This window comes from Macrobrachium nipponense, chromosome 33, assembly GCF_015104395.2.
Source record: "Macrobrachium nipponense isolate FS-2020 chromosome 33, ASM1510439v2, whole genome shotgun sequence".
In the NCBI taxonomy this organism is placed as follows: Eukaryota; Metazoa; Arthropoda; class Malacostraca; order Decapoda; family Palaemonidae; genus Macrobrachium; species Macrobrachium nipponense.
The window spans coordinates 55,177,977-55,201,004 of record NC_087219.1 but is presented as its reverse complement, the minus strand read 5'-3'; the positions used below and the strand labels follow the sequence as shown (position 1 = coordinate 55,201,004).

Below are 23,028 nucleotides of genomic sequence, written 5' to 3'. Positions count from 1 at the left end.
GGCCCTGGCATCGGCGAAGAGAGTAGGGGAACTTCATGGTCTGTCCTTCAATGTTAAACATTCCAGGGGCTGCGGATCTGTGACGCTCGATTTCGTCCCGAATTTCGTAGCCAAGACTCAGAATCCGTCGATCCCTGACGACAGGTTCGAGTCTTTCACAATCCCCTCCCTAATGGATTTCACCGACAACGATACGGATGAGATGCTGCTTTGTCCTGTGAGGGCGCTACGGCGCTATCTGAAGAAAACTCGACACCTCAGCCTGAGTGTCGACGCCTCTTCGTTAGCACTGGGGTTACCAAGAAAGAAGTATCCAAGACACGCTTTCTTTCTGGCTGCGTGAGGTGATCAGGAGAGCGTACGAGGCTGATGGTAGTGACGACATCCGTACGCTCCGACCGAGAGCCCACGAAGTCAGAGGTATTGGACCCTCTTTGGCGTTCCGCAAGAACTTCTCCGTGGCGCAGGTCCTGAAGGCAGGTGTCTGGGCCCACCCAGACTACCTTCACGTCCTTCTACCTTCGGGATATTGCCCACAAGTCCTTGGATACTTTTTTCCTTGACCTGTGGTGGCTGCTCAACACGTTGTGTAAGCTTACCCAGCACCCGAGCAGGCAGAACAGCATCGATTCCTGGTGTGACTGTAGGAATGAATGGTTGAATGAGAGTGCGACTGGCTTCTCTTCTCCATCTTTCTCTCTCTCTACCTGTGGGCAGAGGGTCACGGTCGTCACCATGCTGGAAAGGAATCCGATGCAGGTAAGCTACTCAACCGAGCCCCAATCTATCCCTTTAGTTAGGGATAGAAGCAAATATCCTCCACTCCCTCCAACAAGGGGGAAGGAGTGGATGCCTACTTGAGACAAACCCATAACTTTATGTTGGCTCCTGTACAGGAACAAGTTCTTGCAATGCTGGTACGAAGAGATACGCTTGCCTCTCTCTTAGTACTTGGCTCAGAGGTCTGACCATTGATCCTGCGGTGCACACCCCGATCAATCGGACAGAGGTTTGGATCCCTCCCTTGCTCTTACGACCAGGGAGGCATTCCAAGGTTGGACGAACACCAGTCTGTTCACCAAAAAGACTCAGATTCCACCCACCAAGAAGTGAGTCTTCCTATTGTTAAAGGACCGAGGGTTTGTATTACGTATCGGAACAAATGACAATTTGTCGAAAATTGCATTTTTCCTAACTATACAAACCTGAGGTCCTTTACATATAGTCCCACCTCATACCACCCCTCACTCTGCAACTTTTTGCATGGGCCTAAAGCAAAAGTGATTCTTCACCGCCCGGGCGCGCGGCGCGCGCACGATCGGACAAGCAGTTAACTACCGTTCTCCCCTTGTTCGAAGCTTACGACCGTCCCAGCTGCCGCTAGTTACCTTCCTATTGTTAAAGGACCTCAGGTTTGTATAGTTAGGAAAAATGCAATTTTCGACAAATTGTCATATCTCACAGTAGGCGATTAACCTGGAATAGAGAAGAACGGACGGGAACTTCCAGTTTGGCTTGAACTATCGTCTTCGGTATTCTGTTCACCATTGAAGCTTTCCTTTGGGAAAGACTTCTCCTTCACTCTCTTGACTAGAGAACGAAGGCGGTCGATCTCCAATCCTTATTCTCATTCCTCGAGAGGAAAAGAATTTAGGATGGAGGTCGTGGTACAGAACCTACAAATATACTACGTATATTACCCTCGCGACATGATTCTTTTAACAGTTGAATTGTCCGGGGGGTAGGCGCATACCGTAGTTAACTCTACGGTTTGTGACCGAGACGAATTGTATCTTAATTGAACTGCAACTCGGGGTTGCCTGCAACCTCCCAGCAGTTATCAGTTTCGATTTTAGATACTTGGTATTGTCATGACAACACCAAATCAGCTTTTGTATTTACCGAAATCCGTTTCGGTTAAATATAATTGCCTCCGAGCGTATTCTTTATGCTCGATGGTTCTAGCCGAACGCATTCCTTCGTGGAATAATGGATTACCTGGCAACTCAGGATGACGAGTCACCGAGAGCTACTGCGTATTGAACTGCCTGATAGCGGCTCAGTATCAGCTAGGTCTCGGAGATGCACGGTCGGTTACGTCTCTCTCTCCCCTGGTTTGATTGACTACCGAACCGTATCTCTGCCCAACAATCATGGACTTAGGTCTCTGATTAACGGGGATTCTCGCAATAATGAAGGACCATCTACTGCTGTGACGCTCGATTTCATCTTCGCCTTCGACATTGCGAGAATTTTCAACAGAGATATCTCTTGGACTCTTTCATCTTTCTGTTTACCGCACGGTAACAGAAGTCTGTACTAGTCACCCGCTGCATCGCACCGCGATAATGCGAATGATTTTTTGCAGACATCTGAGTTTGTCTTCAAAATATCTCGTATTTCGTAGGTGTGCAATTATTCATTGCTCGCCCCGAATTAAACAGATATGTCAGAAGACATCGCTACTCTCCGACCTGACAGCTCTACTTCCAAATGTTCAGCCCATGAGAAGCAGTTCTTCAGGCAGTATTTCCCTGTCTTCATTACTGAAAAGCGCTCCGCTTTTATTGCAACTACGATCCTCACCGGACAGCAATGAATAGCGGTTAGCGTTCTCAGTCTTTGTAGCACAGGTTCAGAATCTGAGAATCCTTCTCTCGGTTCAGCTGTGAAGACGTAGGTTGCATTTTCTGTACACCTTCGTCTTCAACGACACATAGTGTTGTTTCTCCTTAGCCGAGAATCAACTATACTATGAGATATCTTGCCATCAGGGACCTCGGTCTCTAGAAGGCAATTGACTTTCGCCTGTTGGGCACATGCCTTAAGAGAGTCATCACCTTGCCTTCTGGCATCGGTGACGAACAAATTATTTGTTTAGTCTCTTGGCATAACCCTTTTAAGGCGAAGGTCACGTGACTTGCTCGGGTGCTTGGACAACTTGCCTCCTACCGACGCAGTCAGTCGGCAGCTGTCAGAGCGCCCAAGTCTGTTACGAACTTCGCTGTGGACTTAGTTCGGTTGTTCCATAACAGTCTTTTCTTCGTCCTAACGGCTTGTCACAGTACCCATACCATCGACACCCACATTGAGTGTCGGTGTCCTATCCACTACCGAGAAGAACAACTTCGCTGCAGACGGTATAGACCAGTATGGGTACAGGACATCACCGAAGTCGAGAAGAGGGATAGGTCATACGACCATTCCCTTCTTTTCCACTGAGGTAATTGCATGACTTTTCCTGCGAAGTCAAGCATCCAGGGATGGGGATTCGTGACGCTCGATTTTGTACCGAATTCGTAGCGAAGACTCTGAACCCTTCGGTTCCTGACGATCGGTTAGAGTCCTTCACAATCCCCACCCTAATGGACTTCACCGCCTTCGATGCGAAGGAGATGTCTGCTTTTTCCTGTGAAAGCGCGACCGCGCTTTCTGAAGAAACTCGACATCCCAGGCTGAGTGTTGAAGACTCTTCGTCAGCACCAAGATGACCTAGAAGTACACTCCCTCGAGTTACACAAGAACTTCTCCGTGGCGCAGGTACTGAAGGCAGGGGTCTGGTACAACCAGACCACGGTGGCACCTCCTTCTACCTTTTGGATATTGCCCACAGGTCCTTGGATCGTTTTCCTTCCTTGGGACCCGTGGTGGCTGCTCAACACGTTGTGTAGCTAACCCAGACCCTAGCAGGCTGAACAGCATCGAGTCCTGGTGTGACTGTAATAATAGATAAGTGAATGAGAGAGTGACTGGCTTCTCTTCCTATCTTTTTCTCCCCCTCTACCTGTGGGTAGAGGGTAGGGATCGGTCATCACCTTGCTGGATAAGGACGAGATGCCGGTGAGCTACTCGACAGAGCCCCATCCTATCCCTTTCACTAGGGATGGGGGGAGCGAATATCCACACTTCCTCCTACAAGGGGGGGGAAGTGGATGCCAACAAGAGACAAACCATAACTTTATGTTGCCTCTTGCAAATAGGAACTTGTTCTTGTTTGCTGGTACGAAGAGATACGCTTGCCTCTCTCTTAGTACTTGGTCCAGAGGTCTGACCATTGATCCTGCGGTGCACACCCCGATCAATCGGACAGAGTCTTGGATCCCTCCCTCGCTCTTACGACCAGGAGGCATTCCAAGGTTGGGCGAACACCAGTCTGTTCACAAAAGACTCAGATTCCTCCCACCAAGAAGTGAGTCTTCCTATTGTAAAAGGACCGAAGGTTTGTATGCCGTGTCGGAACAAATGACAATTTGTCCAAAATTGCATTTTTCCTAACTATACAAACCTGAGGTCCTTTTACACATAGTCCCACCTCATGCCACCCCTCACTCTGCAGTTTTTGCTTGGGCCAAAAGCAAAAGTGATTTGTTTACCTCCCAGTCGCGCGCGCGCGCCTGTCGGACAAGCAGTTAACTACCGAACCCCTTGTTCGAAAGCTTACGACCTATCCAGCTGCCGCTAGTACCTTCCTATTGTAAAAGGACCTCAGGTTTGTATAGTTAGGAAAAATGCAATTTTGGACAAATTGTCATCTTTGCAAGGTTGGTAGAATCTCCACTCCCTGCTGAACAGAGGGTGTAGACCAATCATTTACAACATGCATACCAGTATGTAGTGTACGTATAATCAAGGCACTTCAGTTTATGTTGAAGGTCAGCAGCCGAACATTCAGTACCCAAATCAGTTGCAGAGAGAGCATTTGGTTGAACAGGGTTGTGATGGACACCAGGGCCAACAGAGTCATCAGGTGCAAAAAAAAAAAAGTTGAAATTCTGTATTAAAAAAAAAAAAAAAAAAAAAACCTACGTAAAGTAAAAAAAAGTAAAAAAAAAAAGTTAAAAATCAAAAAAAGAAGAAAAAAACGGCAGAAATTAAAGCAGCTTTTCATAAAGTGCAATCATTTGTAGAAGACACCCCCGAAAAGGCTCACACAGGAGCATTGTGAAAAGTATGTAGGCAGAAGCAATCTTCCTTGGATAGTTACGTTGTAGTACGTACGTATATTTTTTAAAGTGTACGTACGTACATATTACATACAAAAAAAAAAACCCGCAGAAATTAAAGCCGCTTTTCATAAAGTGCAATCATTTGTAGAAGACACCCCCCGAAAAGGCTCACACAGGAACATTGTGAAAAGTAGGCAGAAGCAATCTTCCTTGGATAGTTACGTATGTACGTAGCCTCACTCGAAAGGTAAGCTTCCATATTTTACGTTACAGTAATAATATTTCTTGTACACTAATATACACTTTATTTACAGGTTTTGCATTTTTAGTCTTAATTTAGGTATTGAATGGTCCAAATTGTTGTAGTATTTCATTGTTTATAGGTCAATTTAGCTTTATTATGAAATTTAATGGGGTGTTTTTGGAGGGGTTGGAACGGATTAGCCATTTTACATGTAAAATGTGGTCCAAGATACGAAAACCTCATGATACGAAGGGCGCCTCAGAACGGATTAATTTCGTATCTCGAGGTACTACTGTACGTATTTGTATTCAAAGGTTTCATGTATTCATGGATGGGCTTGTATTCCCTTTTGAATACTATACTGTAGAGGTTATTCCCTACATGCCGTTCATTACAATAACGATTATTACATGTACGTAATGTTATCTAGTGAAAACATAATTTTCTACTTGGCTCATATTTTCTAATATTCATTGTAATAAAAGTTTTAATGTCATACGGACAGAAATTTCGTTTGCTATTATCATAATCATTCGTGTGAGGATAACCAAGAGACGGACGTCTCTATTGTTAAACAACTCCTTCAGTCATTTACCTGTTCTTTGTGGAGAGGGCCATTCAAAGAAATGCAGTTGTTCCGATACGTAATACAAACCATCGGTCCTTTAACAATAGGAAAGTAGCTAGCGGCAGCTGGAACGGTCGTAAGCTTCGAACAAGGGAGAACGTAGTTAACTGCGGCGCGCGACTGGGAGGTAAACAAATCACTTTTGCTTTCGGCCGCGGGTGTGAAGGACGTGTTCGTCATCGCTCTCTGCCCGCTTCATCGTCGTATGCTTTGTTTATATTGTGTTTTCTACTAATGGTTTGTTTGACTTGAAAATGAAACTGTAAGTACACTGTTTTCATTTTCATTACTTAATTATGAACCAACATGGAGCTATCGCCGTAGATGCGGCGATTTCCTCTCTTTTCATGAATTGAACCCTTGAATTATGTCTCGGTGCCGAGGGCGGGCGCGCTCGCGCCGAGTCATGTATTTTGGGCGAATGTGTAATTGTAAAGATGTAAGTACTCTTTTCATTATATTTTTTGCCCTGTGCGTTCGTTACCGAGAGTGTGATTGCGCTCGGCACGAGCCTTTTATTTTGTATAATAGAATGCAATGAAAGTGGATTCGCAATTGCAATATTCTTTTCATTTTCATTTATTTATTTGCATGAACTTTAATTTGGATCAATTTTCGTTCTTACCCGGGAATTGATCCCTACGATTATTTTATGTGAAAGTGAAATCGCAAGTGCAGTATTCTGTTTCATTTTCATATATATTTTATGATAGCATCATATTATTTGGATCAAGTTTCCGTTCTTACCCGGGAATTGATCTTTTCCCCTTTAAGTTCTATGAAGTGAATCGCAAGGGCAGTATTCTGTTTCATTTTCATATTACTTTTACTGCTGTGGCGGGGGTAGGGGAAGCGAAGGTCTGCCAGGAAGTCGTCGGAAAGCTCTCCCGCGACTCCCTTGGTATCCGATTCTTCGTCTTCCTTCCTGCCCCCCGCTCAGCTTCCTCGTTGTATTTTGTATTTTGGGGTCTTCCTTGCGTTCGGGGTGGGGCATGTCTTCCCCCCGTGCGTGAGGGAACCCCTCTTACTAATCTATCTATGTTACCGCAGGTGCTACATCCGTGGGAGAGACTATGACTTGGTATGGACCCACCGCGGCGGCAGGGCGTGCCTAGCATCCACAGGCTGCTGCAGCGTCTAGCGAGGTCTGGGGCGGTCTCCACTACTACCACGGCCGCTTATGCTGCTCCCCCCCCACCTCCTGGTCTACACTCCCCATGCTGTGTCGGTGACGCCGTCTGCCGCTACTAGGGCCGCCGCCGTAACCGAGGGGGGGTTGCCGCCGCCGCCTGTTTTCTTCGTGTTGCCTGCCCCAGACTTCCGCTGTTCCAGCAGCTCGCCCCTTTGGACCGGCCCGCCGGTACCCCAGGTTCCGCTGGCTACCGATGATTCTACGAGGCGATCGCTGGGCCTGCCGTACCTGCCGCTGATGTGATTCCCGCTGTTGGCTTGGCTGTCCCTTCTGGGTCTACCGCTGCCGCTGTTCCTGCCGCTCCTGAGCTGGTTGCTGTTCCTGTCGCTCCTGGTTCCTGAGCCTGTCCATGCTTGTCCTGCCCACGGTGTGTCTTCCCCAGTCCCAGGTCCTTCTGGACAGGTGCAGTCGGGCCGTGTTGCTTCGGCAATAGCCCCGGCTTCCGGCCTGGATGGAGGACCTGACGACTGTCCTGCGTGAGCTGACGAGGAAGAGGAGAGAGGCTGTCATCTTCGTCTTCATCGTCTGCTGCTGCCTCTCTTCCCCTTCGACTTCTAAGGCCCATAAGCCGAAGAAGAAGAAGGCTGCCTTCCCCCCTAAGAAGTCTCCTTCGGGAACTTCTAAGGGCCCGTCCACCCCGGTGGGACGGGGGGTCCTTCTGCTGGTCCTCCTGCTCCTTCGGGAGCGGGGCCCGTCTCCCCTTCCGTAAGGAAGAGATAGACGGGGACCAGAGGAGTATCGGTTAGCTCTGGTACTTCCTCGCCTGGTGCTAGCGGTGATGCCGCTACGCCAGGTTCCGGCTCGGTCTCTCGTTCGCGAGAGATCCCGAGTGTACGTTCTCCCTCGGGAGACCGTGCAGCCAAGTTTCGGCGCCAGAGTTCGCTCGGCGCCAAGACGCGGCACGGAGCAGAAGGCTGGTGAGAGACGCTCAGGTGACTCTTGCCAGGCCAGCGGCCGCTCTTGCAGCGACCAGCTGGTAACTGGGTTTTCCCCCCTAAGAAGGCTCCTTCGGGACCTTCTAAGGGCCCGTCTCGCTCCGGCGATTCGGGGAGCTCTTCTGCTGGTCCTCCTGCTCCCTCGGGAACAGGGCCCGTCTTTTCTTCTACCAAGGAGAAGAAGGCGGGGACCAGAGGAGTACCAGCTTCGGCTGGCACTTCCTCGCCTGGTTCTAGCGGTTCTGCCGCTAAAACCAGGATCCGCCTCGGCTTCTCGTTAGCGAGAAGTACCGAGTGGACGGTCTCCCGCGGGGAGACCGTCCAGCCAAGTCTTGACACCCGAGCTCGCTCGCCGTCAAGACCGAAGCGCGGAGCAGAAGACTGGCGAGTGTCGTGCAGACGACTCTCGCCAGGCCAGTGGACGCTCTCGCAGCGACCAGCTGGCTGCTCGGGTTGACGTGACGGTCGCTGACCAGCCACGGGTTGAGGCGAGGAAGGGGTCCCCGCGGCCGTCGGTACCAGCCACGGCTGGTACCAGGCGGCTCGACGCGCCGAGAGGACACTCGCCGGTCTCACCGCGACAGCGAGCCTAGCAGGTGCACCTGACGCCGCTCCCATCGGGACCGGGCGGAGACGGTAACCAGCAACAGCTGCCTGACGCTAGAGATCAGCGTCGACGTTCTCAGCCGAGCCTCTCGCCCCAGGCGAGCGGCAAGGCTAGGCCTGCTGCTCGATCGCCACCGCGGGTTGACGATCAGCAGCAGCCCTCCAAGCACGCTGGTCCTGCCAGCGAGCTAGGGGGGTGGGGAGTCAGGTGTGCCTCTCTGTACCTTCAACCTCCTCGGGCTACACCGGGAGGAGCGAGGTACCTATGAGTGATCGTGAGAGGTGCGCCGCTCGCGATCCCGCTATGACGCCGTATGGACCAGGCACGGTTCTAGGACCGACCAGGACATACGCGCAAGTAGCTGGAGGCGACCGTCAGGGGTCTGCTGCTGTTCCTCCTTCTGAAGGAGGAGTATCTCGGGATCTGTTCTTGTTGGAGGGACTGGACGGTCCTACTCCGCAAGACGCTTGTTTTTACTCCGGAGATACAGAGGAATTTGCAGAAGTCATTAAGCTGATTCGTCAGCATAATGACCTTGCGGAAGGATTGCCGCTCCCACCAGCAGAGCCCACGTCTCTGCTCGAGTCGTTTTGGGGCCCGAGAGGGAACCCAAACCGACGGTGGGTCTGCCGCGATCGGAGCTTGCCGATTCTGTCTCGAACCAGAGTCTCTCGTCTCCGGACAAGAAGGCTCTCTCAGTTCTGGCCGGTCGATCAAGCTACTTCCACCTCCTCTACTGCGACAGCGGCATTTCTACGTGTCTTCGGACACCGTATTTAAATACTCCTTCGGTCCTCCTGAGAGGTTTCGACCTCTACGAGGACTGGAATGAGTCGGAGGACGGTATCGGCTCTCTCCTGTCAGGTGTCGATCAGCCCCACCCAGACGACGTTCACAGTGGCGGCAGACCCTTACCTACAGTGAGAGTTCGTAACCCTCCGCGGGAAAACGTTTTCTCCTGACGATACGTTTTCCCAGACTCTGAGAGGCCATCGCCGCAAGGCGATGGCTGCTCCTACTCTTCTCCAACTGCTAGTTCCACTGGGAAGGCGAGCGAGTATCCAATTCCTCCCCCATTCCCTCTTGCCTTACGGCTACGAGGGAAAGGGAGGGATCCTACAGAGATTTCTCTGTAGGATCCCACGTTCGGGACTGCGCTACCGGGGGACCTTCGGGTCCTACCTGACGTAAGCCCCGGTCGTTGAGGAGGAATCCTGCCCCATTCTCGATTTCTACGGGAATTGAGAGGACCACCAGCCGATATCGTTTGACGAATTCGGTGGGGGTTTCGCAGACTGCTTAGAATTCTACGGAATTTCTAGCGCATTCAGAGTGTTCGAGTTTTTACGATCTCCAAACACTTAGGCAGACTACGGGCCAAAGTGAGCGAGACGAGAATCCCGATATGTTACACGATAATCGGGAACCTCGCCTATGCTCGATTCCTGGAATTTCTAGCATTGGGAAGAAGATGCTGCTGAAAGAAACTATCTCACAGTAGGCGACCAACCTGGAATAGAGAAGATCGGACGGGAATATCCAGTTTGGCTTGAACTATCGTCTTAGTATTCTGTTCACCATTGAAGCTTTCCTCGAGGAAGACTTCTCCTTCACTCTCTTTGATAGAGATCGAAGTGTGGTCGATCTCCAATCCTTATTTTGTTTTCTTGAAGGAAAGAATTTAGGATGGAGATCGTTGTTCAGAATCCTACAAATATGATACGTATTATTAAACCTCGCGACATGATTCTACTAAGCAGTTGAATTGTCCGAGGGTAGGCGCATATCCTAGTTAATCTACGCATTGCGACTTATAAGAGAAGTATTCTAATTGAACTGCAACTCGGGGTTGCCTGCAACCTCCCAGGAGTTTCAGTTTCAATTTTAATATACTTATGGGTTTTTTGTCCGACGAAACAACCACCATTTCAACGTTTATATTTACCGAAATTCGTTTCGCCTAAATATAATTGCTCGAGCATATCTTTTATGCTCGGTAGTTCTAGCCGAACGCATTCCTTCGTGGAATAATGGATTACTGGCAACTCAGGATGACGAGTCAGCGAGAGCTCAGGCTCAACTACTGCGTATTGAACTGCCTGATAGCAGCTCAGTATCAGCTGGGCCTCCGAGATGCACGGTCATGTATGTCTCTCTCTCCCCTGCTTTGATTGACTACCGAACCGTATCTCTGCCCAACAATCATGGACTTAGGTCTCTGATTAACGGGGATTCTCGCAATAATGAAGGACCATCTACTGCTGTGACGCTAGATTCCATCGCCTTCGACATTGCGAGAATTTTCAACAGAGATATCTCTTGGACTCTTTCATCTTTTCTGTTTACCGCACGGTAACAGAATCTGTACAAGTCTCCCGCTGCATCGCACTGCGATAATGCGAATGATTTTGCAGACATCTGAGTTTTGTCTTCAAAATATCTCGTATTCGTAGGTGTACAATTGTTCATTGTTCAACCCGAATTACAAGATGTGTCAGAAGACATCGCCTACTCTCCGACCTGACAGCTCTACTTCCAAATGTTCAGCCCATGAGAAGCAGTTCTTCAGGCGGCTTTCCCGTGTTTTCATTACTGAAGAACGCCCGCTTTCATTGCAAACTACGACTTCTCACCGGACAGCAATGAAATAGCGGTTAGCGTTTTCAGTCATTTGTAAGCACAGGTTATGAATCTTGAGAATCCTTCTCTCGATTCATCTGTGAAGATGTAGGTTGCATTCAATATCTACCTTCGTCTTCAACGGTACATAGTGTTGTTTCTCCTTAGCTGAGATTTGAACAACCATGAGATGTTTTACCTTCAGGGACCTCGGTCTCTAGAAGGCAATTGACTTTCGCCTGTTGGGCACATGCCTTAAGAGAATCATCACCTCGCTGTCCGGCATTGGTGACAAACAAATACATTATTTGTTTGGTCTCTCGGCATAACCCTTTAAAGGCGAAGGTCACGTGACTTACTCGGATGCTTTGACAACTTGCCTCCTACCGAACGCAGTCAGTCGGCAGCTGTCAGAGCGCCCGAGTCAGTTACGAACTACGCTGTTGACTTAGTTCGGTTGTTACAGAGCAATCATTACTTCGTTTTAATAGCTTGTCACAGTACCCATACCATCGACACCCACCATGAAGTGTCGGTGTCCTATCCACTACCGAGAACTTCGCTGCATGGGGATAGGAGGATGCGAGAGACTTCGTGGCAAACGGACAGACCAGTATGGGTACTGGACATCACCGAAGTAGAGAAGAAGGATAGGTCATGCGACTATTTCCTTCTTTTCCTCTGAGGAACTGCATGACTTCTCCTGCGAAGTCAAGCATCCAGGGGATGGGGATCCGTGACGCTCGATTTCGTACCGAACTTCGTAGCGAAGACTCAGAACCCTTCGGTCCCTGACGATTGGTTCGAGTCGTTCACAATCCCCTCCCTAATGGACTTCACCGCCTTCGATGCGAAGGAGATGCTGCCTTGTCCGCAAGAACTTCTCCGTGGCGCAGGTACTGAAGGCAGGGGTCTGGTCCAACCAGACCACATGCCCTTCCTTCTACCTTCGGGATATTGCCACAGGTCCTTGGATCTTTTTCCTTGGGACCCGTGGTGGCTGCTCAACACGTTGTGTAGCGAACCCAGACCCTCGCAGGCTGAACAGCATCGAGTCCTGGTGTGACCGTAAGAATGGATGAGTGAATGAGAGTGTGACTGGCTCTTCTTCCATCTTTTTCTTCCCCTCTACCTGTGGTTAGAGGGACACGGTCGTCACCCTGCTGGATAAGGACAAGATGCAGGTGAGCTACTCAACAGAGCCCCATCCTATCCCTTTCACTAGGGATAGGAGCGTATATCAACCACTTCGTCCAACAAGGGGGAGGAAGTGGATGCCAGCTTGAGACAACCCATACTTTATGTTGCCTCTTGCAAACAGGAACAAGTTCTTGCTTGCTGGTACGAAGAGATACGCTTGCCTCTCTCTTAGTACTCGGCCCAGAGGTCTGACCATTGATCCTGCGGTGCACACCCCGATCAATCGGACAGAGGCTTTGATCCCTCCCTCGCTCTTACGACCAGGGAGGCATTCCAGGGATGGACGAACACCAGTCTGTTCATCAAAAGACTCAGATTCCTCCCACCAAAAAGTGAGTCTTCCTATTGTTAAAGGACCGATGGTTTGTATTACGTATCGGAACAAATGACAATTTGTCGAAAATTGCATTTTTTCCTAATTATACAAACCTGAGGTCCTTTACATATAGTCCCTCCTCATGCCACCCCTCACTCTGCGTGCCGCGCGACTGTCGGACAAGCAGTTAACTACCGTTCTCCCCTTGTTCGAAGCTTACGACCGTTCCAGCTGCCGCTAGCTACTTTCCTATTGTTAAAGGACCTCAGGTTTGTATAGTTAGGAAAAATGCAATTTTTACATTGTTTGGAGCAGTGCCAAGTCATCATACAACATGGATTTTCAGCAGAAGTCATAGGGTAATCCAAATACTATACACACAAGTTTTATATTTATTTTTAATCTTAGTGAGAAGTCCTGCTACCTTCCTTCTCAATCACCTCTTGCAATCTGTAGGGCATAGAAGCTAATGGTTTCAGCTGAGCTGTGGTCTTTTTGGGAAGAGCTCCTATTGCACATGTGTGTGTGTCTTACTCCAACCCTATCTAAAGACTCCTCTTCCACTAAAACAACTCTAGAACTGATTTTTGGAACTTGTGCTAACAGAGAAAGAGGGCCTCCTCTTAGTAAACACTGTTACCATATAATTTTCCTAAGTCTCTCACCAAGGCATAGCAGGTGGACTTGTTCGCAACAGTACATAGGATGGTTTTATTTGCCACTAGCACAGTAATCTCTTGATTATCCAAACCAATTCAGCACACTTATTAGGTTTATTGTGTTTATGCTATTCTGCCCAGAACAAGGTAATACTTACAAGAAATATTCAGTAGTTCAAGAAATGCATTCTGAGTCTTTGTTTTTTTAGCTCCATACTCAATATTACAATATTAATAACTGCCCCAGTCTTATATGATGCAGAAGCCAGTGTGTTACATTTCATATCAGCCACACTTTATTGCTTATTTTACTCCAAACAAATCACCTGTGTCTATCCCTAAGCACTTTCTGTACTTCTTACTGCTAAGTTATAAAGCCCATTGCAAAAGGGACTGATCCTTGCAAATACTGTATCAAATGTTAAATCAGAATGTGAATGTACTTGTTCATGGCACTTGCAGCAAAATTGATGTAAATCCCCATCAAAGCTTTATGTAAGACTGTCAAAAAGTTTACATGGCAGACAAAGGACTTATGCTGAGGTATGGTGGCACTATTAGTAAAGGGATCACAAATAGAAATTTGTAGCACAGAAGGATCACCAAAACAGGAAAATACGAACAAGTTCGTACTCACGAGGCACTTTCAAAGCTTGAAAAAACCCACCCATACATTAATTACAGGAAATTTTCAGTGAAAAAGGGACAGTTCTCATTAACATAAAATATTAACAAAAGAAAACCTCAGTGATATCAGAATTAACAAAAATAACAAAAAGTAACACAAATAATGAAATTGTCACCAAGAAAAATTACATAAATCAGACAGGGTGACAAAACAAGAAACAAAGTAAACTTAGATTTCCACAACTGCAAAAATCAAGTACGTAATGGAAACATTAACATTATTTAAACAACCAGTGAAAAGTAAGTCCCTGTTATTATCTAACCAAAAACAACAAAGTGCCAAATCATAGCAAGGCAGGACTCAGTTGCCAAGGTACCTGACATCAAGAAAGTTTAAGATAATAAGTAGCACAATTTGAATATGTTTATTATTTGTGTTAAGCAAATATGAACACTTACAGCTGGTTGGAACAAGTACGTAAGTGTAAAGTAAAATTGAAAATCCTCAAAACAACCCTCTAGCCTGTGGGGTAAATCTTTAATCATAAGGACTGAAAGCCTGAAAAAAAAGATCCTCACTTAATCAATTGCAAATACTATTGCAATTATTCTTTATATCCCAAAAGCACATACGGTATATAGAAAATAAAAATGAATCTAGGAAGTGAAAAGTAAGAAAAGCGTACTTTTCATTGAAGTTAAATTGGATATAAAATGGTTAGTTCATACAGTTGCCAACATTTGCACAACTCTCGAGAATGCCTTTCTTATAGTATATGAACTTATGTTCCTTCAACATAAGGTTAGTCTGAATAAAAGCTGTTGAGCTGAGTAGTCATGATATGATGCAAAGTTATTTTTCTTGTTCGTATAGGTCTTATTGAAATACAAGCCCTTTTACAAAGTAGAACACTGTAGTATTTAAAGTATGTAATGTAGAATTCATTGCTTGTGTTAGTTAGATGGCTATCAAAATATTTTTTCTTCTAAGCAAAAATATGTGTTGCCTGTTCATACTTGGAGTTCAGTCATAATCAATTTTGCAGGTGTTGATTGCAATGGTACCCTCAGAACCACTAGATGACACTGACATAACCATTGAAGTTAGTGCTGGAGTTGGTGGTCAGGAAGCCATGCTCTTCTGTCGTGAGATTTTTGAGATGTATCAAAACTATGCTAACTTCATGGGGTGGGAAATGGAAGTAACAGAGTTTGAAAAAACTGATCTTGGTAAGTTTTAACAAAAAGTAATCTTTATATGGAAGTACAAGTCATCTTGCCTAGCATATGCACCTGCCTACTAATGTAATTTTTCCCTTGCATTTACACCTGCCTACTAATGCAATTTTGGTCTTGTATTTGCACCTGTCTACTAATGTAATTTTGATACCCCAAAAAATACCAATAATGATGACTCTAGTTGGGTATCCTCTCAGGATGATGACTGACATTGGTCTAACTTCAGTTGTAGATTTTATATTTTTTATCTTTGTTTGCTCTTGGCTGTGTTGCTTATGCTCACACAATTATTAGATTGCCAACAATTTTTGTTTGTTTCAAAACAGTCTTCATTCAGAGAACCATCATTGCACGAAGATACCCTGGGATTGTATAAAAATACTTCTCTTAGAAAATAACAGAATTTTAAGCTTTAAAAATGAGCCAAATTTAATTTTGACAAAGAAAATTGGTTATCTGGATGAAGTTGTTTAAGGAGCTTCTGTGTTTTCCAGTGCTATTTTAATTTTAGCAATGGTTACTTTTGTATGGTAAAGGTTTTACTCTGCTATTAAGGAATTTAGAGTTGTGTGCTGTGTAGTATACTTTGCAATGATTAATTGAATTGTTTCCAGAACTTAGATAACAATTTTTTAAGATAATCATTGTGAATTTTTGCATTGTAGCAAAATATCTAACATGACATCACAAAATGCTAGTTGTATACATGATTGGTACCAAGTTACCTCACTAAGTAGTCAGGGGCACTTGCCTGCTGCTTCATGTGTGCTTGCATAGGCAGTTGTGATTATTGGGAAGATTCCCAAGTAGACAACAGATTCTAAAGTAGATAAAAGCATTTTGTTCAAATCAGATGCTGTTGTGGGAAACTCGACATTCCAGGGGAATAGCACTCAATTTTTTTTAGTTGAATTCCATATTGAAGCATTCATTGACCCCTGACAAGCATCAAAAGATGCTGTCTTGTTTCTGTGACAATGTGATTGTAAGTGACAGTATGGGTGATGACTTTGTGATACTGGAGAGCGATGAAGGAAGCTGTAACCAGGATGATGAGACTGTCTACTTTGTTTCCTGACCTACTCCTGATGATAACAAAGGCCAACCTACACGTTCAAGAGGTAGAAGAAAGTCAGCCTCTTCTCATCTCCTTACCTCTGACCCTACCTTGGAATTCACCCTCTATTGCTACCTCTAACCAGCTTAATGAAGAGGAGTTATGGAGTTCCATTTGACAATGTCTGTGAGAGAGAGAGAGAGAGAGAGAGAGAGAGAGAGAGAGAGAGAGGGTGTAATTGCTGTATGGATAGTTAATGACTGAATTGGTTGTTGGTAGGTTCTGGGCTGTCTGCTGGTGCTGTTGATTGTTAGAGTTCTGTGTTTTGATTGAGTTTTTCAGTCAGTCTTTGGTGAGAGCTGGTGACAGTTAGTAGTGTTGGAGGACTCTATTGAAGGCATTGGAAATTGGTTGAGTTTCGTATTTTGTTTTGTTGTTGTTTAGTTGTTGCTAAGTTTGATGTTGTTTGCTTAGAGTTGTTGTGCCTGTGTTGTTGTTGTGATTTCTTGGTGTTGTTAGTGGGTGTGTGTGTTGCCTTTTTTGTGTTGTTGTTTTGTGTTAGTGATTGTTTGTGCAGTGGTCTTTGTTGTGGTTGCATTCCTTGGTTGTTGTTTCTTTTGTTGTTGTTGTGTTCCTTGTTGGTTTGTTGTGTTGTTGAGTTGTGTTCCTTGTTTGTTGTTGCTGTGTTGTTGTGGTCCTTGGTTGTTGTGTTGTTGTGGAGTTGTAGTCCTTGGGTGTTGTGTTTTTATTGGGTTGTGGTTCTTGGCTGTGGTCTTGTTGTTAGTGTTCCAGTGACCTCGACCAGCAGACAGCACAGGATAGCCTGGGGTATCTGGAAGTTGGTAAGTACGTGTGTTTTGTATTTTTTTGTTTTGTTTGTTTTTTGTCAATTTTCCTGCTTGTATTCTGTAGTGTTAAGAAGAAAGTGTGACTGAGGGTGGGTTTGGCAGCTGGATCGATTAGGTTAATGTGGGAAGGGTTTTGCCACTTTTTTTTTTTTCTAGCTTGTGATCCCGCCACAGAGTGTGAGGGACAGACCATGGATCCAGAGCCCCCATGTGCACATGAGTTTATAGTTTCACCAGGCATAACAATTTCCTTTAGACAGGAACTCCATAGTTATTACATAGAGACTAGTGAATATATAAAGTTCTCCAAACATGATTGTGGGAAAACAACTGCTTTACAAACTGTATAAATGGCAGTTCACCAAACCTGATGGGAGTGCTAAAATTTACCCGAGAACAAAGGTACTCTATTGGTGAAAAACAAAGAATACTGTATTACTTAGCAGGTTTTGCAAATGATTAGTTTCAACAGATTCAAACAATGCCATAAAATAACAGACAAAGAGACTGATTTTAGTGAGCCTGGTAATGGAATTTGTGTTGAGGTTGACCCAAAATTTGCATGTGCTAGAGCATCTGTATCTGGATGAATGGATGTTCCTAATCAGTGGAAGATTTTTTATTAAAGTGTACAAGCTGAAAAGCCCAAAAAGTATTGAATAGATATACTTTGATAAAAGTTTATACCCAGAAAGCCTGATAGATATGGGACATATACTGTATATGCTTACATAATACGAAATCTCGCATATCATGCGACCCCCAAATTTTCACCCTCAAAAAATTATTTTATCACGTATCTCACGTATTATGCAAGTTAACTTTACGAGACCAAAATTTAACAATGTCCTAATCTCTTTTCCTCCTCTTTATCTATTCCATTTTTTAGTTAGGCTAACCCCTTTTCCTCCATCTCTTTAATCTATCCCATCTTCTAGTTAAGTTTAAAAAAGTAAAAGAGAATGCAAAAAGTATCGGTAGTACTAATGATATACTTGTTTGGAAAATGCATACAGCCGGAAACAGAGATTTGCTGTGAACAAACAATCCGAGTAAAAACAGCCTTTTGTTCCGACACGGCAATACAAACCTCGGTCCTTTTACAATAGGAAGGTACTAGCGGCAGCTGGATAGGTCGTAAGCTTTCGAACAAGGGGTTCGGTAGTTAACTGCTTGTCCGACAGGCGCGCGCGCGCGACTGGGAGGTAAAACAAATCACTTTTGCTTTCGGCCTCACAGCGAGTGGACGTGTGTGTCGACGCTCTCTGCCCGCTTCTCGTCGTTTGCTTTCTTAAGTATATGGTTGTGTTTGTGTATGAAAGAATTCATTGTAAGTACAATCATTTCTCTCTTTTTCATATTATTTGAGTGTTTATTGATTAATGATGGAATCTCCTCGCCTCGCTACCCCACGGAGACTATGCCCGGGTACCGAAGGGCGTAAAATGCGGGAAGTTCCGCTCTTTCCCGGAGATAGACCCTCATATTTTGTGTGCTCGGTGTCGGGGGCGCGAATGCACCCGAGCCGAGCCATGTGATATTTGCAATAATTGGTCGGAGGTGGAGTGGACTTTGTATGAGGGCAGGAAGAAGCGAAGGCCTGCAAAGGAGTCGTCGGAAAGCTCTCCCGCGACTCCTTTGGTGACGGACACTTCGTCTTCTTTCCTGCCGCCCGCGTCAACTTCCACGTATCGCGCCTTCCCCTTCGGGGGGGGTTTCTAGGTCCTTCTCCTCTCCTGACTTGTCGAGTGTGGAGGAGGGCGCTAGATACCCTGACGTCGAGTTGTACTCTGGGTCCTCTATCCGTTCGTCTTCGCGCGAACGGGTAGAGGATCCCCCTAATCACCCGACTTTTGCCTCCTCAGGTGCGGTTGCCGCGAAGGATGACCTCGGACAGGTGTGGGCATCGTTGGGGCTGCAGGGCGTGCCGAGTGTCCAGGGGCTGCTCCACCATCTCGCTGGCTCCGTGGCGGTCACCCATGCTACGGTCACGACCACCACCACGACCCTTACAACACCCGGCTACGCTCACCTCCTCACCTGGTGTACACCCCGCACGCGGTCTCTGTGACACCCACTACATCGGTGCAGGGGCCAGTAGCCGTACCTCGGGGGAGTGTGATGCCGCCACCTGGGTTTGCCGTGCTGCGCGACCGGACTTCGTGTGCCGAAGAGCTCGCCCCTGGACCTCCCACCGGTACCTAGGATGTCTGTGCCGCTGGTCCGCCCATCTGGACCGCCTACACAGTCTGCCGTACCTGCCGTACCTGCCCAGCTGCTGTCCACGGACGTGACGTTGACCACTGCTTGCCGTTCCTGTACCTGCTCCTGCTGTCTCTTCTGCCGTTCCTGTGATGCCTGCACCTGCTGATGTTGTTCCTGTTCCTGGCGCCGCTGCTCCCGATGCTGATCTGTTCGGACAGGTGCGTCCGGGCCCTGTTGCTTCGGCAACAGCAGCCCCGGCTCCGCTCTGGATGACAGATCTGACGTCAGTCCTGAGGAGGTTGACGAAGAAGAAGAAGAAGAGGAGGAAGGTGTCGTCGTCGTCTTCATCGTCTTCTTCGTCGTCGTCGTCGTCTGCCGTCCTCTTCCCCTTCTTCTAAGGCTCCCCCGCCGAAGAAGAAGAAGGTCGCCTCCCCCCCCCTAAGAAGTCTCCTTCGGGAACTTCTAAGGGCCCGTCTCGCTCTGGTGAGACGGGGGGTTCTTCCGCTGGTCACCTGCTCCTTCGGGGGCAGGACCCGTCCTCTTCTTCCGCAAGGAAGAAGACTACGGGGACCAGAGGAGTGCCGGCTAACACCGGCTACGTCCTCACCTGCTGTCAGTGGTTCGGCCACAGCAGCAGGGTCCGTCTCGGCCTCTCGTTCGCGAGAGGTACCGAGTGTTACGGTCGCCTAACACGGCCGTACAGCCAAGAAACCAGACCTCTGAGTCGCTCAGCGTCAGGTTCACGGCACGGAGCGGAAGACTGGTGACAGCCGCTCACGCGACTCTCACCAGACCAGCTCTCGCTCTCGCGGCGAGCAGCTGGCTACCCGGGCGGACGTGACGGTCCATGACCGGCCACGGGCTGAGGCTGGGAAGAGGTCCCCCCGTTCGCCGGCACCAGCCACGGCTGGTACCAGCGAACTGACGCCACCGTGAGGATACGCACCGATCTCACCGTGACAGTGGAGCTCGCCGGTCGCCTGACCGTCACTCTCACAGAGAGCGATCGGGTACGGCGACCAGCACCAGCTCCTCCGACCACAGAGACTGGGGCCGCGTGTTCGGTCCAGCCGTTCTCACAGCGAGACGGACTCGACTAGGTTCTGCAGCTCGATTCGCCACCGCGGGTTGGCCCGATCGCCTGCAGTCTTCCAAGCCCGCTGGTAGCGAGGAGGGAGCATCAGGTCTGCCTCTCCCATACCTTCAACCTCCTCGGGTTACACCGGGAGGGGCGCGAGGTATTGAGGAGTGATCGTGAGGGGTGCGCCCCTCAGGATCCCACCACGTCGTCGTACGTACCAGGCACGGTTCGGGCCAGCCAGGTCGTACGCACAGGTGGTTTGGAGGAGACCGAGAGGGGTCTGTCGCTGTTCCTCCCCTTGAGGGAGGAGGGTCTCGGGAGAGCTCCTGTTTGAGGGACTGGACGGTCGACTCCGCAGGACGCAGTCACTCCTGAGATCCAGAGGAACATGCCGAGGTTATTGCGCTGATTCGTCAGCACAACGACCTCGCGGAAGGATCGCCGCTCCCACCATCCGAGCCCACGTCCCGGCTCGAGTCGTTTGGGGCTGGGGCCCGAAGAGGGAGGGACCCAGACGACGGTTGGTTTGCCGCGTCTGAGCTTGCGGACTCAGTGCTGGACCAGGTTGAATCGCTTGTCTCCGGACAAGACGGTTCGCTCAAGTCTGGCAGGTCGAGCAAGCTGCTTCCACCTCCTCTGCTGCGACAGCGGCGTTTTTACGTGCCATCTGAAGACCCGATGCCGCCCAAACAGGGTGAACCCGGAGTTAGCCAGGCTGACTCCGGGTGTGTCTCTGCAGCAGCTCCTGTCCGAGAACCTTGTTGGTTCTCGCAGCAAGAGGCACTCGGCCTGGAATCTACCGCCATGGCAGCTTTCCAGGCCGTCTCCTGGCTAGATCTGTGGTCCCTCACAGTATCTAAGGTCGCAGCCAACTCCGGGGGAATTTCTCCCGAAGATGACTCGGCCTTCAGGAGACTTGCCAGTCTGGAGGAAGAGCCATCTCCTTCCTTGCCCACCAGACTGGTGAACCTGGGGCCAAAACCTGGTTCTCCGACGGAGGGACGCTGTCCTTACTCGGGTTTCCAGGGCGGCCGGGCATGAAGCGGCGTTGGGACTTCGCAACGGACCTTTACGGAGTTCCACGTCTCTCTTCCCAGGAGAGATGGTGGACGCTGCGGTGGACAGACGGCGCACTGACGACAGTGACCGTCTGGTTCACCAGGCAGTCTCGAAGGCTTCTGGGCAGCCTCGGACTGCGGCCAAGTCTAAGAGCTCGGCTAGCGCTTCCTCGGTGGCTAAGACGGTAGCTGCGTCGAAGCCCCGGGGAAAAGACTCTGTCTTCTTCGACTTCTACCAAGGGGAGCCGTAACCAGCCCTCCTCCCAGCCCTCCTCCTCCCGTGGAGGCTCTGGGAAGAAGTCGAAGAAAGGGGGAACGCTAGGGACGGCGTTCCCCCTCACCTGCTGCCGGAAGTGGGGGTGTGCCTGGCCAGCCATTGGGCAACTTGGCAGCGCTACGGCGCCGAGACCTGGATTGTAGATGTCCTTCGGGAGGGATATCTATTACCCTTCGAATCTCGGCCACCCCTCACCTCCAACCCGGTCCAACAGCAGTCGTACGTTCCAGGGTCATCGAAGGACGTAGCATTGAGACAGGAGATCAAGACCATGCTGAGCAAGAGAGCTGTAGAAATCGTCACGGATCAGTCACCGGGCTTTTACAGTCGACTCTTCCTGGTGGAAAAGTCTACGGGAGAGGCTGGCGCCCGGTGATAGATCTCTCTCCCCTGAACCGGTTTGTTCGCCAGACCCGGTTCACGATGGAGACGGCACGCTCAGTGCTCGACTCCATCAGGGAGAACGATTTCATGCTTTCAGTGGACTTGAAGGATGCGTATTTCCAAATACCCATTCATCAGTCCTCCAGAAAGTACCTCCGCTTCATCCTCGACGGGACGGTGTACCAGTTCAGGGCACTTTGCTTCGGTCTCTCAACCGCCCCACAGGTGTTCACGCGAGTGTTCACTCTGGTGTCTGCTTGGGCCCCATTCGCACGGGAATACGTCTGATGAGGTATCTCGACGATTGGTTAGTCCTGGCGAGCTCCCGCTCGCAGTTGCTACAGGACAGGGATCGACTGCTCGAGTTCTGTCACGATCTGGGGAATCGTTGTGTGAACTTCGAAAAGTCCGATCTCGAGCCCAAGCAGAGGATGAAGTACCTGGGTATGCTGATCGACACTGGTAGCAGGGCGAGTCTTCCCCGCAGACTGCGGATCAGCAGATTCAGGGAGGCAGCCAACCAGTTCCTGTCTCGGCAGGACAGGTAGCTCAGCGATGGCAAGTTCGTGATCGGGACACCTGTCGTCACTCGAGAAGTTAGTTCCCTCACGGGCGTCTTCACCTGCGGTCTCTTCAGTGGAGACTAAAGGAAGTTAGTTGGTCACAGGCGAACGGATCCCCCAAGCCTTCCAGTGGTCACTGACCACAGGATTGGTGAGGCAGGACCTAGCCTGGCCTGGCGGACGACAGGAACCTCTTAAGAGGAGTGCCTCTGCGCACTCCCCCCCCGGACATGCAGCTGTTCTCAGACGCATCGACCGAGGGATGGGGCGCACACCTGGAGGAGTTGCTGACTTCAGGAGTGTGGGACGAGAACGACAGCACCTTCACATCAATGTACTGGAA

General features: G+C 48.7%; 1 protein-coding gene across 1 annotated transcript in view; it reads left to right on the top strand.

Annotated features, from left to right (window-relative positions):
• Positions 1-23,028, top strand: part of LOC135203206 (peptide chain release factor 1-like, mitochondrial) — a gene marked incomplete in the record, with an annotated part of 74,117 nt that overhangs the window by 44,843 nt on the left and 6,246 nt on the right. Inside the window, 1 exon segment of the mRNA XM_064232959.1 lies at positions 15,020-15,203. Coding sequence (XP_064089029.1) covers positions 15,020-15,203 — 184 coding nt within the window.